Source organism: Callorhinchus milii, unplaced genomic scaffold (genome assembly GCF_018977255.1).
Source record: "Callorhinchus milii isolate IMCB2004 unplaced genomic scaffold, IMCB_Cmil_1.0 Scaffold3, whole genome shotgun sequence".
Classification (NCBI taxonomy): Eukaryota; Metazoa; Chordata; class Chondrichthyes; order Chimaeriformes; family Callorhinchidae; genus Callorhinchus; species Callorhinchus milii.
The window spans coordinates 18,891,492-18,909,350 of NW_024704744.1; the positions used below are offsets into that span (position 1 = coordinate 18,891,492).

The 17,859-nt window shown below is 39.4% G+C and overlaps 1 protein-coding gene across 1 annotated transcript in view; it reads right to left on the bottom strand.

Moving 5' to 3' along the window:
* Positions 1 to 17,859, bottom strand: part of LOC103180920 (kelch-like protein 29) — a 203,573-nt gene that overhangs the window by 23,151 nt on the left and 162,563 nt on the right. The window contains exons 8-11 of the mRNA XM_007897033.2: positions 14,380 to 14,578; positions 13,400 to 13,582; positions 10,242 to 10,422; positions 2,378 to 2,571 (exon numbers count right to left, since the gene is read on the bottom strand). Coding sequence (XP_007895224.1) covers positions 2,378 to 2,571; positions 10,242 to 10,422; positions 13,400 to 13,582; positions 14,380 to 14,578 — 757 coding nt within the window. The remainder of the gene's footprint in view (positions 1 to 2,377; positions 2,572 to 10,241; positions 10,423 to 13,399; positions 13,583 to 14,379; positions 14,579 to 17,859) is intronic.

Here is a 17,859-nt window from a genome sequence, read left to right on the forward strand (position 1 = left end):
TCTTGAAACAAAAAAACAAACTCCTGAAGGAAAGAAACAGATCCACAATGCACTCTACGAACAGCAAATTTTGCTTTATCCTGGCTTTGGCCAAAGCCCGAATCTTCTTTATTGGTCCACTTTCCCCAGATAAATAAAAAAGCTTTGAATTAGCGAATTCAGATCATTTATTTTCCACAGATACATTTCCATCCCTGTGGCATATTATACAGTAAAGCTATATCTGGGAACCAGAAATATTCTGGTACAAAACATCATAAAGCAGATAATAATAACTTGCATTTGATATATCACCTTATTACATTGTTGAAATTTCTCAAAAAATGCTTATCAGGGCAAATTTCCTTACTCCACATGCCTGATAATAATCCCTCAAGAAAAAAAATTGGTCACTTCAATCCACGACTGTTTGTGGTACACTGCTGTGCGCAATTGGCTGCCGCATTTCGCCCACAACTATACAGTCAAATCATTTTACAATATATTCTGTGAAGCGCTTTGAGACGTATAGAAGACGTGAAATGCGCTATATCAAATGCAAGGATTATTATTATATTATATATTATTATATTCAAAGGATTTATTATAAAGTGTAGTGACTGAGTATTTGTAGGCAAATACAGCAGCCAATTTGCACACAGCAGTGTCCCACAAACAACCATGAAGTGAATACCCAATTTTATCTGGGGGATTGCTGGGCAGATCAGCAGGAACCATTTAATAAAATACCCAAACTTCCCAAAAATGTTATACAAGAACTTCAACACAGGTGAATGAATACTCAAGTAAATATCATGCAAAAGGAAAACCTGGCAAGAGTCACCTCCACAAGGTGACACTTCAGTGGACAAAAAATCTGACCAGGAAACGAAACACAAAATGACCCCAATTTTGATTCATAAGCAAAGCAGTAATTACAATTCCAAGATTTCCCTTCAATCCTCAAGACTGATGAAAAATTCAAGCTCATCAAATAATTCCTGAGAGACAGAAGAAAGCAATCTCCTCTCAAGTTTCTAAAAACCCAGCAACATAAGTCTTCCAATTAGCACGAATAGCAGAAATAATCTACTATAACTGCAAGTGCTTGAGGGAAAATAAATTACACAGACATAACAACTGAAATATTCAACTTCTTCCACTCAGCCAAGAAATCCAACATTAATTATCTCCTTACACCAAAGGCTCCCCTCGAATTCAACCTCTAGAAGTACAACTTCTTTAAACCAAAAGAGACTAATCAAACATGGTAGGAATAGACAAAGCAGGCAATTCTCTGGGGTGTGGGGCAAAGGAAGCGGTAGATAGCTGTGAAAAAATTGGAACTATGAAGATCTTTAAGCCACTGTTCAACAACAACGACAACAACAAATTACATTTGTTAGAGGAGTGTCAAGGACCAAAGATAGAGAGGGCAGAGTGAGAGTGGGAAAGGGAGACTGACGAGTCACAAAGACATCTGGATCATGTTTGCAGATTAAACAAAGATAGGACTGCAATTGTATTCATCTAGGTTTGTGCCCAACTGTGATCAGTTTGATCAGATGGTGTTCTGCCTGTGGCTCAAACACCACCCAGGGAGCGAGGAAAGAGCTCCACAGACTTGCTGCTGTTACCTCACTGTGTGAATCATCATAAGGTGATATTGTTTGAATGGCAGCACCACTTATAAATGCATAGAACACAGTTCTTCAAGAACTCTGCTCTTAATTGTTTTAAAAAAGCTTAAAAGTCTATTTTTACTGGTATTTCAACATGCTGCTAAGAAAAATTCATACTGAACTCTTGAAAATTCTTAGTCTCTCATGTTGTTTTTATGTGATGGCTTGAAATCCTACATTTCCCACCCCAATGAAGCTGCTTAAAGAAATCAATATATCTATTCAAAACACATTCTACAGCATCCTTCCAGAGACAATAAAGTTAAATTACCGAATCAAGAATAATTCTTCACATCATCAGTCACATCTGATGATCTTGTTCGGTACTGAGTCAAAGCTCATCAACCGTGCGAAATGTTGCATGCAGCCTGTCTCAGTTGGTAGCAATCTCACCTCTAAGTCAGAAGGTTGTAAGTTCAAATCCCATGTTGAGACTTTGAACTAATATAGTCAAGGCTGACACTGCAATGCAGTGCTGAGGATGTGCTGCACTGTTGGAGGTGATGTCTTTCCGATAAGACGTCTCACCACGTTTAATAGGAAGATGGAATTTTTGTGTTCAGGATGTAGATGGGGGCAGAATGCAGTCGGGATGCAGGCATATTTTAGGGCTGTTAGCACAGCTTTTAGGAGAACACAGACGGTACAATTTTTTTCATAAACATCTCTGTGTTAAGAGAGTACATTTTGTAGTTTTCAAACACGCTCTACTGTACCTATCATAGGAGATTCAATGAATGTCCAAGTGTTTGTTTGAAGGACGTATGACTGTAGAACTCCAGCTGCCCGGCCGGCCTCATTCATTCCACCAAACACATAGATTTTGCCACCACATACAGTTGCTGCTGCAGAATGCACAGCCTTAGGAAGAGGTGCCACCGTCTCCCATTGATTGGTAATTGTGTCGTACCTGGAAGAATAAAATGTTCATGTACCATTAACCATTACCTGTCGTGATCACACCACTGCCAGTTCTTAAAATGCTAAGCATATTCAACTCCTATAAAAGACAATCTTTAATTAAAAATGCTACAATTTTGCTGCTCAAAAGTAAAACAATTCCATTGAATACCTTTATTTAACTATGACTGTACCCCAGTGGCCAATTACAATATAAAGGTCTTAAAACTGGTGGTTATGAGGTATTTATCAGCTCATTACATGGCAGGAATTTACAGCCTTCTTATATTGTTTTCTCTCATTTTCCTCCCTTGTTGGCTGCTTGCCACTATAATTGCATTCCACCATATGGAGCCTGAGACAAGGATGTCTGCATCCATCCTATACAACTGCAGTTGTGGATATTATTTGGAGGAATGGTTGAAAGCAAAACTGGGAAACGGCAGCACAAGTCATGTGCCCCATCCAGGATGGGTGAGAGAGGGGCACATTGTCAGCTATCCTTTAAATTATTTATCCCTTCAGAATGGTGCCACGTTTTCTATTCATTATCTTCACTGTCTTAGGATCAACTCCATTTGGGAAAGTTGAGCAAAATAATGAGGACACAGTGTTGGTGTTGCATAGACACTGTAGCTTAACCACCCAATAGCATCAAATTGTGCATATAAAACATTGTGTTCAATTCAGTGCTTATTGAAAACTGAATTAAAAGTAATAATAATAATCTTTGCATTTGATATAGCACCTCATCACATTTTCAAGATGTCTCATAGCACTCCACAGAATATACTGTAAAGTGAATTGACTGTATATTTTGTCCGCGAAATGTGGCAACAAATTGTGCACAGCAGCGTCCCCCAAACAGTCATGGATTGAAGTGACCAATTTATTATTATTATTTTTTTTGAAGGAATTATTATCCCCAGAAAAGCGATCTGCCAAATGACTAACAACCAGGTTCCTACTTACTGCTAGGTAAACAGAGGCGGGTGGAGTAAGGAAACTTGCCTAAGGAAACCTGCCGGGAATCAAACCCAGCTCTTTCAAGTGCTCTAACCACTGAGCTACAGGACTCCACATATAGTTGAGGTTAATTTTGGTTATGATTGAATATAACACAGCTCTATGGGTAGCTGAACTAAAGAGCCTTTATCCTGTCATCTTATTAGCATTACAAATATGTCAGTTTGGTACCAAACAGGCATGAGGTTAGAGAAAACAAGTCAGGTTACAAATGAGGCCATATAGCAATATTTGTCACTTGTAACAGCACAGTGGGAAGAATTAATTCTCTATTTCGGTGCTTGTACATTGAAGAGGTGTTCATACCAAAAATAGTTTACCAGGAAGAATATGTTTGATTAAAACCTAATGAATCCATGCTCCCAGTGAAAGGTCCTCAATCTTAAGAAGAAAAGCAAAAAACAGGGACCACCTGATTGGAGTTTCACTCTGACCATCTCAGCCCATTCACACCCACAAGAGGTTGACCCAGAAATTTAACAGAGGAAAGTTCAACAGGTATTTTAATGGGGAGTTGTGTTCAGAGAGAGACAGATTGAAACAGGTTGATTGAGTGAATATTATTAGCCAGATTGGATCAGGTCAACTCTCCTAGATAGATGGAGTTAGGCTGAGACAGGCTTTTATCAGATTCAACAGATATTAAATTTAAAAGCAGAAATGTAGAGGCAGTCAAAATTCCTCTCTAACAGTTTTTCTATGAAAGGAAAGAAAAAATGGATACTGTTAAAGACAAAAACAAAGACTGTCACCAAAAGTTAAGCTACCCGTCACAGCTAAAAATAAAGCAGTGGCAGGACAAGAAGACCCAAAATACTAAAGAGAGACCCCAAGAGACAATGCTAGTCAAAGTGAGAGATGACCCAAGGGACCACACTAGCTAACATGAGAGACGCCCCAATGAGTCCATGTCAGCCAAACTCCAAGAAAGCCAAACTAATTATATGTTTAAAGTCTTTTACCTCCTAATATCAAACACAAAACTTTCCGATTCAAGCTCTTTTGACTTCTCTGAAGTTTCTGTCCAACTTTGTTATCATATGTGGTATAGTAAAACAACATTTACTTAGCTAGTAGTGAATCAAATCACTTGGAAAGACATTCATTGTGGGTTATCAAAGAACTCTATTTCATCTTGGTCAATGAAAGTTTAAACCATGATAGAAGCGTTGGCCACTTCATCAGCTGCTGAAAGATATGTTGCTCTCCGTCCGTCACTAGAATCGGTCTCTTTTTAACGAGGCAGGTTTTTGAAATTGACGTCAGGAGAAGTAACTGGCAGGTTTGATGGTACAAATTACTTAATTGATTAATAAAATATTAAATCTCAAATGGGAATATGGTGTTACATGGTTGAAAGCCAATTTTGGAATCACTAAATTCATGTCAACTCTTAGATATAACTCTCCCTAAGCCAATTAAGAACATTCAGTGAATTCATCTTTTAACCTCAATAAAGGGGATGGTTGTATGAGATGTACAATCGTTGCCATTTGTTCTTGTATATTAACCATTATTGGGAGTATAAAGGACTTAATTTCTTACAAGTGGGATTTGATTTTTACCTAATTATCCCCACATTTGGAGCTCCCAATCTAATTGAAGGAAAGTGGGAAGGCAGGATAAGGACAAAGGAAAAGTCAGAGATGGAGAGATGCTCATCTGTCTACCCATCAGGACAGAGTAACACTGGGGGTAAACTAAGAGTAGGTTGACTGAATGCCTGCTTATCCAGAGCATGACACCTATAAAAGAGACTTGGAAAATATACATTGAAAAATTTCTCTTGTTTGTCTTCAACACACGGCTGAATCCAAGATAGAACTGACTGGTTGATGTAGAATTAATACATTTTACTTGATATTGACAAAGAGATTGCACTCTTAAAATAGCCTCACGAATATAGCTGCAAATTGTTTTTCCTGATTAATATCTTTAGAGTTATTATTCCCTATTAACTTAGAACTAAGAGAGAATTTTACTCTTGGACCGTAATGGGCTTTCCACCCAGCCTAACTTCGACAATAATACCTTATAGAGCCATTAGCATGTTAACAACAAACTTTTATTTGCTAGGAATTTCCTCTCTTGGAACCAAAAAAGACTCATGACTCTGTTGCATTGTCTAAAAATAATGCTTGCAATGTATATAGCACCTTATCAGGTCATTGAGATGTCTCAAAGCGCTTCGCAGAATATACTGTAAATTGAATTAATTGTATATTTTGTGAACAAAATGTACTATCTTCGGTGGGCAGGGGTTAGGATTAGCTTTCAAAAGACCTTGTGCTTCTCATACCTCTTGTTACCGAAGTTATATCCCAATTTACCTTTGGCTTTTGAATGTAATAAAATTAAAGATCAATTTTCCTTCACCTGTAGAGGGCACAGCATGTTCTGCTGCTGTTCAGCAGAACACAGGGAACATCAAATGTAATGCTCAAAGTTTACGCATGAAAAATGTGGACATTACCCTATTAGTCGATGCAGTTCAGTGCTTCCCCATTGCTCCATGTCAACTTTAGGCTTCAATTGATTCATAAATTTAGTGTTTGTAATAAACGCCTGGTCACCATTGGATTTATTAAGGCATTGTACCATTTGAACAAATTCCCAATTGCTGTGCAGGATGAATTAAAAGTTGTGAAGGCAGAGATGAGCAATCACAACCATTACAGTTTTTAATTGAATTACTATTTAATAGTTTAAGAGCAAATCTACCAGAAGGCAATCTGGTTTCACATCTTAAAACGGAACACTAAAATAGCTGCAATCCTTTAAGGGGCTGAAACGATTGTTTATTTGTTTAAAATGACTGGAATATAATTATTTGCAAATGATAAATAGGCTTCTGGACAAAGTGTCACCAGTAGATTTTACAATAACGCAGCTGCATATTCTTTGACAACAGGGTGAATGAATAAAGGTGGTTCGCTTCCTACTAAAAGTGGCCATAACCTGAAAATTGGTCATTTTTAGTACACAGGAAGTTGGCTGAAGAGGGGGATAAATAAACAAACTGTTATAAATAAATATATAAATAAATAAATCGTATAAATAAATTACCCTATAAATAAATCAGCAATATAAGGGTCCACTTTATAACAGGAATCTACTGTGCCTTCATTTTCATTTGTAAACGATTGTGTGGGTGAAACATGGTATGGGCTGGAGCCCTGCATCTTGAAATAACCTACACCAAATTAATTCATTTATCTTGGTGGTGTTTTAAAGGTAAAACAATTCAGAATCTTCAATGGATGTTGCCAATTTTAAAATCAACTGAAAATGTATTATTATTATTGTTATTATTATTCTCTTTCTTGCTAAGTAGAGCAACGTTGGTGATGCATTCTCCCGGTCAAAGGCATTGCACTTAAGAGATGAGAGGAATTCCTCCATACACCTTGCCCCGCCTTTGTAACATTTTTTTCAGAATGTGTATCAATTAAATTTTACTTGTGATAACATTTTGTTACATACAGTTACAGAACAATGGGCTATGATTTTCAATATCGAAAACAGACCAGATATATGTCGGCATCGTGAAAATTGATTAAAAAAAATTGATATAAGTTGTTTTTTAAAGCACATGACATTGTCTATTAGCTCTGCAATATGTTCTCGGAAGCTATTTGGATTGATGCCAAATTCACTTGAAATGTGCAATGCTGAATTTGCAACATGAAAATTAAACTTCACCCACGGTTTATTAGCTGTACACCCCTGTGGTCAATGGCTTTACTAATTCAGATAATGTCAACCTTAAACTAATTTAGCCATTGTGCGCATGGTCTGGATTGCTAACATCTAATTTTAAGACCACAATAGAACATTAACAGTGCAGAACCATCCCTCACTCTTCACGGTGTTTTATGTTGTTTAAATGTACATCGCAGTGTTGTTTTGCTGTTCAGGAATGCACGGGGCAATTACATGTTTGTCACATTTGTTTGCTCTATCAATGAAGCAAAGAAGACATTCATTGAAATTACTGATCTTACCAAACAATTCATTCTAATAATGATGTGACAGACAACATACTAAAGTGAAATTACGGTCAAAGATTTGAAAAGAAAACACTTTTCACAGAAAATAACAACAAATTACATTTGTATAGCGCTTTTCATGTCGGGAGGGGACAACGAGGGATTTGCACCGAAGCTACAGATTGGGATCAGAGGGTGGTGTCATTATATGTTAGAATTAATGATTATGGTTTGCGTTAACACTTTGTTATTGAATGTTGGTATCCAATTTGCATATTTCATAATGTGGTTAGTTCATAAGGAATCCAAGATTCCAGCCACTTTGAGGGAACTCTGGTATTGGACGTTAATCGGAGCGGAGTTCCTGTCGGTCAGTCTGGTGCTGTAGGTCCCAGGAATTTCCAGTTCACATTCACAGAACATTGTGGATATTTTGGAAGAAATTGGGACGTCCTCCCGACGTGAAAGGCGCTCCATAAATGGAATCTTCTTGTTGTTGTTGTTGTCAGTTTGCCTGATGATGATGGGGTAGAACAGGCAGGTCACAAAGGAGACCACCGTTGGAGGAGCGGTGAGGTTAGCAGGACTTTAGAATAATAAGATCACAGAGGTGAGATGGAGCAAGGCCACCTTAGGTAAGCCTAAGGTGGCCTTGCTCCACCTTTGAAGGTAGAGGGGACGTTAAATTTGATCATCTGAGGAGCTAGTGGAGCCCAGAAAGGATGGTGGGGGGGGGAGAGGGGGGTTGGGGTGCTGAGCTTGGTGCGGGAGACCATAAGACGTAGGAGCAGGAGTAGGTCATCCGGCCCCTGCTGATCTTCTAACTTAATTCCATTCACCTGCCCTGTCCACATATCCCTTAATCCCACTATCCTTTAGAAGAATAGGTATTTTCTGCTGATGTGCTCTCTCTCTGCTCTAGTTTGTGGAGGGGAGAGCTGAGGAGACCAGCAAGCAGGCAATTGGAGATGTCAAGACTAGAGGTGCCATAGGCATGGATTAGGACTTTAGATGAAGTGGAGGTGGGATAGTGATACCTTAGAGATATGGAGGATTTATCATAACCTGGATGAAAGGTTTGAAGAAGAGCTTAGTGTGCACGTCTTCATCTTTGCTCCTGCAGATCTGAACTCCTCAACTTCCCTGAGCTCTCCCTCACACTCACCGAACCAGTGCCAATCTAGGTGTCCAGTTCGACCCCCAGCTGTCCTTTTTCGCCCACATCTGGTCCCTGACTAGGACCGCCTTCTTCCACCTCCGCCACATTGCCCGCCTCCGCCTGTACCTTACCCCAAATGTAGCCGAAACCCTTGTGCATGCGTTTGTCACCTCCCGCCTGGATTACTCTAACGCACTCCTCGCCGGACTCCCCAGCTCCATATTCAAAAGATCCAGCTCATTCAGAACTCTGCCGCTCACATACTGACCCGGATCAAACTCCGTACCCACATCTCACCAGTTCGGGCCGGGCTCCACTGGCTCCCCATCACCGAACTGATCAACTTCAAGATCCTCACAATTGTGTTCAAATCCATTCACTCTCTGGCACCTCCCTACCTCTCCGACCTCCTCACTCCCCAATCCACCAGCCGGCACCTCCACTCGACTGGCACCAGCCTCCTGCTTGTCCCTTGCACCCTCCGCTCCACTGTTGGAGGTCGAGCTTTCAGCCATTACACCTCGAAACTCTGGAATACTGTCCCTCAATCCCTCTGCCTTGCCCCCTCTCTCCCCTTTTTCAGGTCCTGCCTGAAAACCTTCCTCTTTGACCGTGTTTACGGCCACCTCCCTCCACCACCAGCGCTTGGAGTCAGTCTCCACCACTGTTAAGCGCTCTGAGATGCTACCCTGCATGGAGGGCGCTATATACATGTAATTTTGTTGCTGTTGTACATCTGTTTAAATAATAATCAGTTTTGCTCCTATCCTGGGGCTATGAGTTTGATGGGTGGTTTAATTTGCTAGATCTTTTTTGTTTACCCAGACATCATGTGATGTTCATCTAAGAACTCTCATTTACCAAGAGATGAAATGATAGTGTGGTGATTGTGTGCTCCCATGGAACAACTAGATTTACAAACCTACCACTGATCAAGTCTTTCTAATAAAATCTGCATTTCACTAGAATTGGCTCACAAAATACACAGTCAATCCCACTTTACAGTATATTCTGTGAAGCGCTTTGAGATATCTCAATGACGTGATAAGGCGCTATATGAAATGCAAGGATGTCTCCTGTGCCATTAGCAGTTTAGAAGTTGACATCCCAAATTAACTGGAAGAAACCATTTGATGTAGTGTATCTTGAGCTGTACTTATGGAGAAAAATTTGCTCCACATGAAATGAGGCTCACAATTCTCATGGTCTTAATTTTAAGTTTGCAAATTTTTTTATGCTTTTGATGCTTATTTTAACCAGAAAAATAAAAGAGCTGTAATAACTAACAGTGGCTCCTGTTGGGTTGGGGATACTTTCTTTGGCTGGTTCCACATTTGTTTTGATTTTGTACAGAAATATTAAAAAACGTGAGATGACTTAACATTTACACATTCATTCCAACAGTGAAATAAATTGGCAAGTTTTACGTTATTTCAGGCACCTTTACTACTTTTTCCCCCTTCACATTTGGCTCAATTTAATTTATATTTGCAACGCAACCCTTACCTCTCAACGTGATCGAGGTTGCCAGATACACCAATGCCCCCAATGGTGTAAATTTTTCCATCATACACCAGGCTATTGTGTCGACAACGTGGGACAGTCATTCGTGAAACTAAGTTCCAATTATCCAGAAGAGACATGTAACACCACACATCAGCCAATGGCACACCAGTTTCCATGCCACCTGGGAAGATGAGAGAAGAATTTGAACCACAGCAATAACAATATAGTCTGCTTAATTGTCAAGGAAACAAAAAAAATCCAAAATCTAATTATACGGTTGTTATTATCACTCTTTCACGTTATACTCCATTGCATGTCAAATGTAATATGAATTAGCTTCACTGTCTTGAAAAATTAATTCAATACGTTTAGATTCCATAAATTGCACAACTGAAAAATGCTATGCTCCATAATTTTACTTAATTATAAATCGTTTCAGGAACTCTACGTCAAGCTTTTTTCTTTAGAAGCTATTTTAATCCTATGGACATAACTGGAATCGCAGTTGCTATCAAGACTTTTTACAGTCGTGTGCTGGCTGCAGGTGAAATCAAGTAAAAATTTGGTGCATTATTGTTTTGCATAATGTAATTTATGGAGCGATCCAGTGAAACAATGAAGTAATGGTCCAACCAAGATCAACATTTACAGAATTCTTATCAATGTAAGCTATTTTTAAATTAAAGATCCTTGTCCTCATGTTCAAATCCTTCCACAGCATTGCCTCACACACTCTGTGATTTCCAGCGACCTTACTGTGTGCAGCTCCTTCTGCTTAGAAATCACTGGCTAGCTTTACACAGTCCAGCCAACCCTTCCTAAGTAGCTGGGTGAGCTTTCAGCCATTCTGCCCCACTCTCTAAAGTCCCTTTGCATTCAAAACTCACCTTAAGACTGCACTTTCAGCCACTTTCCCACCTATCCCCTCATCAGCTTGAGTTCTTAATCATGTATGAAATGCATTGAGACAGAAATGTATCCTCCTGATGTATAATAGTAATCCTTGCATAATAATATAGTGCCTCATTAAGTCTTTGAGAAGTCTCAAAGCACTTCATAGAATATACTGTAAAGTGAATGACTGTATATTTTGAGGGCGAAACACGGGAGCCAATTGTTCATAGAAATGTCAATTGTTGTTCTTGTAAGTATAATAATCTATACATATGCTGGACAGCATGGAATGGTAGGTGATGAGTATTTAGTTGGGAGTCACTATATGTGAAAAGGTGCTGACCGAATATGTGAGACTTAACTGAACAAGAGAAAAAGTTACTGAAGTTGAATTCCCGCAAATGATCCTCTTTATACCAGGGAAGCAATGCGGCATTGCTTGCAGAAGGAGAGTGATTTGGAGCAGAAAATTGGATTTGTACTATGCATTCTGAATGAGGGAGGAGGGGTGCTGGCTGTAAGCATACAGCTCCTGTTACTAGTCCTGAACGTTGGTTAATATTATTAAAACCCTTAAAGTGGCGGGAATGAGATTGACTTGCCAATAAGATTAAGAACCTTAAGGGCAGTTCAACTTAATATTGTTAAGTTTAAAAATTGTTTGGGAAGTGGCAAAACCAAATTTGTACTTCAACTGGCGGCTTTGATTTGATTCTGAAATTGCCTCCTTACCGGAGTTACCTAAATCTACATTTCAGAAAGCACACGGAATGACTGCTAATTCGCATTGAATAAAATCATCAAATGCAATGGATATGTTTAAAGCACCTCTTAATTGCTTCAAAAACAAATGATCCCTGGCAATAAATAACCTACTTTAATTCTATCATTTTCCAACATTTCTGCACATCTGCACAGCAATGATTTTGAGAAGTAGATTGCTATATATCCTACTGTGAACTTTGCTAGCCATCCTACTGTGAACGGTTACGTAAATTGATACAAGGCCCCAAGGACAGTACAAATTTCCTTTTTTTGAAATATACATCTGCATAGTAAATGCAGAGGCTTGCTTAAAAATTCAGAACCAAACAAAAAGCCAGCTTTGAGGCTAATCTTGGCAAGAATATCTTGGGAGTGGCTGAGGGGTGCGCTAATAAAGTGGGTTTAGCAGTGGGATTTCCGTTTTGTAAAGCAATTTATTTATCAGCGAGGATATGGAATTTGATCATTAATGTTCCTTTCAGGCCAGAAATCATTATGAAATTATATCAAGCTTAAAGGATGCCATTCATCTCACTGTGACCGTGATGCAAGCTTCCCTCACTGGAGCCATTTGCTCAGATCCCATTTCCGTGGTGTTCCCCCAACCCTTGAATATATTTTGCCTCAATTTATCGTCAATAGATGTGACTCATTATATTGTCACCGCCAGCCCACAGAGTTAATTCCCAATTGTACACATTGATCAAGTGCGTATAGGGGTGTTTGCTTTGCTTTGACAGATCTAGCATCAATAACTAACCCACTAAAGAAAATGCAGTCAACCTGGACTCTTGTAAGAATTGAAATCAGTGAAATATGTACTGGAGTCATTACTTTAATGGTAAATAAATGGGCTGTGAAAGGAGATGGTGAATTGTGGTATTGCCCATTGGTCTAAATTGATGATGACTATTTCATAAATGTCCTTCAATGAAAATGTGATTTGCCTTGAAAATGATCAATTTACATTTCAGTTAATAACAGCATCTTGGTTTTGCAGGAAATGGTTAGCTGTTGACCAACCTAATTAAATGGAGTTTAAGCTGTTCATTGAAAATTCTGCCACTAAAGGTCACTACACTTGGCAGTAATTACAGTAAAGTGCTTCCCAATGTTCGTTCACTTGTTTTCTCTCTTTCTCTCTGTCTCTCTCCATCTTTCTCGTTGTCTATCTCTCTTTTTCTGCCTGCCTCCTCTTTCTGTCTTTTTTTTCTTTCTCTCTCTCTTTCTTATGTTAATACCAAACCTCTTTTCCAAAATGTTCAATTGGAACTTTTGTTCTAATCAGTTTATCAGTGGAGAAGTCTTACTTCTCTGTCCCCATCTACTCCATTGCTTTGTTTGCAAGTTGCACAATTTTCAGTTCAATGAGCTGAATTATTTTTTCTGTACCTTAATTCTGATCTGAAGAGCAGACCCAAGTGTTATTGTGTTACTGACTATTTGGACAAAGCACCTAGACAGAAATGAAAAAAGGACAGGAACTAGACGATATTTACCTGACAGATAGATGTTGTCTCCAGCACTCACGACACTGAAAAATTCCCGGTCGTAGAATGGCAGGCTAGCTAACGGGTACCATTTACTGTTCTGTGGGTTAAAGCAGCTGACAGCTGTGAGATCTCGCTGGCTCATTCCAATCATCTGACGTCCACCAACCAGGACAATTACTTCAGCCACACCTTAAAAACAATATTTAATAGATATATATATAAAAATATATACATTGAGAGATCAAATCAGCATTTCTAGAAATCCAAGCGTGCCACATTTTGGAGCCATCAACATAAATTATGGCTTGTTTGATAAATTCAGTGCCAAGTGTGAAACAGAGCCACAAAAGCTTCAGAAGGTCCTGGGTTCAGTACCCCAGTCTAGTAGTGTTAGCTGATCTCAGGCTGCACAAAAGCAGCACTGTAATTGACCTCAGTGTTCTTGGGGTTGTGGAGGGGGAAACAAATCTGCCAATGTTCCAGTTTGTAATTGCTAACCGGGTACCTCTGCTAGTGCAAGCTGCACAATTTTCCCATACTTTTCCACAGAAAAACAAATATGCCGGTCACCAGGGAGCTAGTTAGGAGACTATAGATGTTTGTTTGGAAAATAAAAGACGGGGTGAGAGAGTAAGAAAGGGAACTAGTGTAGATTTTCCTTAAATCTGTTTGTTTGCCAATCAGCAGTAAATAACCTTCTAGGATAATACATTATGCAATGAAATTGCAGGATGGCTCCTGAGAATACAGCAAGCAAAAAAATAGAAAATAAATTATATTCTAAAGTGTGGTAAAGTAACAATTACAAATCAATTAGAAACGATCAATTGGGAGAGGATGAGCTAAGCTGTGTAATATCCCTATTTTTGTGTGTGCATTCATCTACGTGATGCATAATACGTGGGCCAGATTTAGTCATACTGACTTACACATGAAACACCTCATGAACAACACTGAGGAGATATTCACATCTGCTGAAATCCTACCTGCTGAGAGCCTCGGCCGTGTCCGTGGTGTTTGCATTTCCTGTCGAGCGTGTGGCAGCATGTGATAGCGTTTTGCTTCATTCACCAGATCGCGGCATGCCTCCGAAGACTTTATCAGTTCCTCATTGTCAACCACGTTTAACAGGTAACTTGGGTGGATAAAGGGCAAGCGAACCACAGCTAGCAGCTCTGGCAAGTCCTGAGAATAGAGCACTGCATGCCATCAGGATAGAATTTCTTAAAGAGAAAAAGCAACGGGCCCTCAGATCTGAAACCGTAGAAGAGCTGAACGCTTAGGAGACCTGTGAACGGTGAAGATGTGGTCGAGCCAAAATGCCAACCTCGTGGAGTGATATTTTTATGGGCGACCTAAATGTCCTAATCAAGTGGATCAATGTAAATGATGAAGTACGTGTTCACACCGAGAGCGTATGAGTGTCGCACCTCATTACATGACTGACAAAATGAATCAGTCTATTTGTCTAGACTAATTCATACTATAGAACCAAGCGCAGCCACAGGCACTCAGTTGTGTCACTGTCTTTCTTCTGAAATATCTCTGTACTATCATAGAATGGTATTCAGCCACAAACGTGAATCTAAAAAGCATGTATAAAATTGACAGAAGTTGTATGTCAGTAAATATTATAGCTGGAGCTGTAATGGTGGAAATCATTTCTGTCTACACTTGGGAAATCTGAAGCCTGACGTTTCTTTTGTTCTTAGATTTAAGACTACTGTATATTGTCTTAATATATAAGATTGTGAGAAATCTGGAAAGGAGTATTAAATTGAGAAAAAAAATTCTACCGTTCTGAGATAGAACTGCTGCTCAGGCTCCAGCTTCAGATTATTTTCTTAGTATTTCAGAACCTGCAATTTTTAAACTATTTAAGTCTTATTTTTCAATCTGTCTTTCTGTAGTTTTGTTTTAAGAACGATAAAAAAACAGTTTCAAAATTAAACGAAACAAAATGGGTGAAGCGGCTGAGATTCTGGGCTATTATCACTTGCAAACCTGTTTGAAGAGTATGTGAGTTGGGTAATTTTGCTGCAATTATTTTAAACCATTATTTGATGTCAACCTAGTCCATTAACCTTTGTGTTAACAGTGCAATTATCAATGTCAGAGTATCACTGAATGAATTCAACTGCTGATGAATCACAAAGTGTTCAGTACACGAACAAAGCGTTTACAAAAGATACATTTTGTATAGCTTTTCAATGCCATCTAAATGTACTTCGATCACTGAACAACATAAGAAATATTGCACAGATGGCAGGCATTGTGCTCCAGCACAATGGACATTTAGGTGCCCATACTTTTGGAAGTGTCCATTTTCACTCAACAGTGGTGCAGTTTATTTCAATAAAATGTTGTCTCTATTGCATTGAGCAGTGGGATGCCATTTTGCTACTAACAAATTTATCTCCAGACTCAGTTTATTGAAGATGTTATAATAACCTTGCATTTGATATAGCGCTTTTCACGTCTTCTCGACATCTCAAAGCGCTTCACAGAATAGACTGTAAAGTGAATTGACTGTATATTTGTGGGTGAAACGTGGCAGCCAATTGCGCACAGCAATGTCCCACAAACAGTCGTGGATTGAAAATGACCAATTTATTATTGTTTTGTTTTTGGAGGGATTATTATTAGGCGTGTGGAGTAAGGAAACTTACCCAAGATTTCGCCCTGCCGGCGATGTTAACACAGTCACTCCACTTTACAGTATATCTATATCCTGTAAAGCGTTTGAAACATCCTCCTGATGTGAAAGGCAGATGCAGGGATTATAATTATTAAAAATCACAGAGTCTTGAGCACCTTCATGTATGTGGCAGTGACTGAAGATTGTTACTTTGCATAAGTTGTTTGTAGAGTAGCAAGTCAGGCACTGCATTTTCTCAATAAAAAGAAGAGTTCAGTTGGGATAGCTTTGTTACTGTTGTGGTGCTTCAAGTGAGGTGCAAATGGCAATCTATGATATAATTTGATCATTATTCTGAGTTCTGAGGATTAGATGCGAGTCTGGGTCAAATTTCAGTTTAGATTCATTTCCCAAAAAGATTAATATTAAATAATTTAGCTTTAACTAAGAACATTGCTGAAATATAACTGGAGTGCATACATCACTCCAAGTGGGGAGGAAATGTTTGCAGGACTATGGGGAGCGAGCGGGGGAGTGGGATTGAATTGGATAACTCTTTTCAAAGATCCGGCACAGACACGATGGGTCGAATGGCCTCCTTCTGTGCTGTATAATTCTATGATTAGTGGGTACCTCAAGCACATCACTTAGTTCATTAAAATTACATTTCATTGAACTACAGTAATTAGAAATTATTTTCTCTGTTTAGAGCCTAGATGCTACTGCCCATTAACCACCCGATTATAGTAACAATCAAGCTGCTTCTGGGTAGCCTGGTGACCCCATGGAGTTCACGCATGGTACTTGTGATACACCAGAGAGTTAAGTTCATAATATCACCAACTGGGAGAATTGTGAAATTGTACCTAGAGAAACCTGGGAGTACATAGCCTACTGTAGTTAAATTAAGCTGGCATTCTGTGAACCAGCATTGAAATGGTGGGATCCCTAGGGCACAGGTTGAAAAGCACTGTGGCCCATCTTAACTGCTGCTAAGCAGCTTTGTGCAATCGTGGGATTAAACGTTTAGTTTGTCGATGTTCACTCATCCCTAGTTATCAGCTGGGACATTGCCAGGAACAGATTGTCCAACCAGGTCATAATTATCACAACAACAATAACAAAATTACATTTGTATAGCGCCTTTCACGTCAGGAGGATGTTCCAAGGCACTGGATAGTCAAGAGTTTCGGACCCGAGCTGGGGTTTGCGATTGGGGAGGATGTAGGGTGGGGGGGGGGAAACACGGTGATTGAAAGCACAGTCGAAGGGGAAGGTCTTGAGATGGGTCTTGAAAGAGGCAAGGGAGGGGGCGAGGCGGAGGGACTTTGGGATGGAGTTCCAGAAGCTGGGTGCAGAGTGGTAGATGGCCCGCCTGCCAATAGTGGGGCGAGCGAGGTGGGGGACGTGAAGCAGGCTGGAGCTGCTGAGCAGAGAGAGCCAGCAGGATCACCGGTCCAAACTATAATAATAATAATCCTTGCACTTAACATGGTGCCTTTCACATGGAAGAACATCTCAAAGCGCTTAACAGAATTTACAGTAAAGTACAATGACTTGCAGGCAAATTGCAATGTCCTATAAATAGCATTGGAACGTCATCTTAGATTATGACATTTGATGTGACTAGCAATAATTATGGATATGTCACATTTGTCACCCTTTACAAATCTCTCATTCTCCCCAACCGATTAACTTAGCTAACAGCAGTCTAATTCCCTTTTAAATTTACTGCTACCATTTGCCTACACCATCTCCTTAGGTAATCCCTTCCACAGATACACCATTCTCTTGAGTAACAAGCCACCAGCTGTCCAAGGTTGTTTGA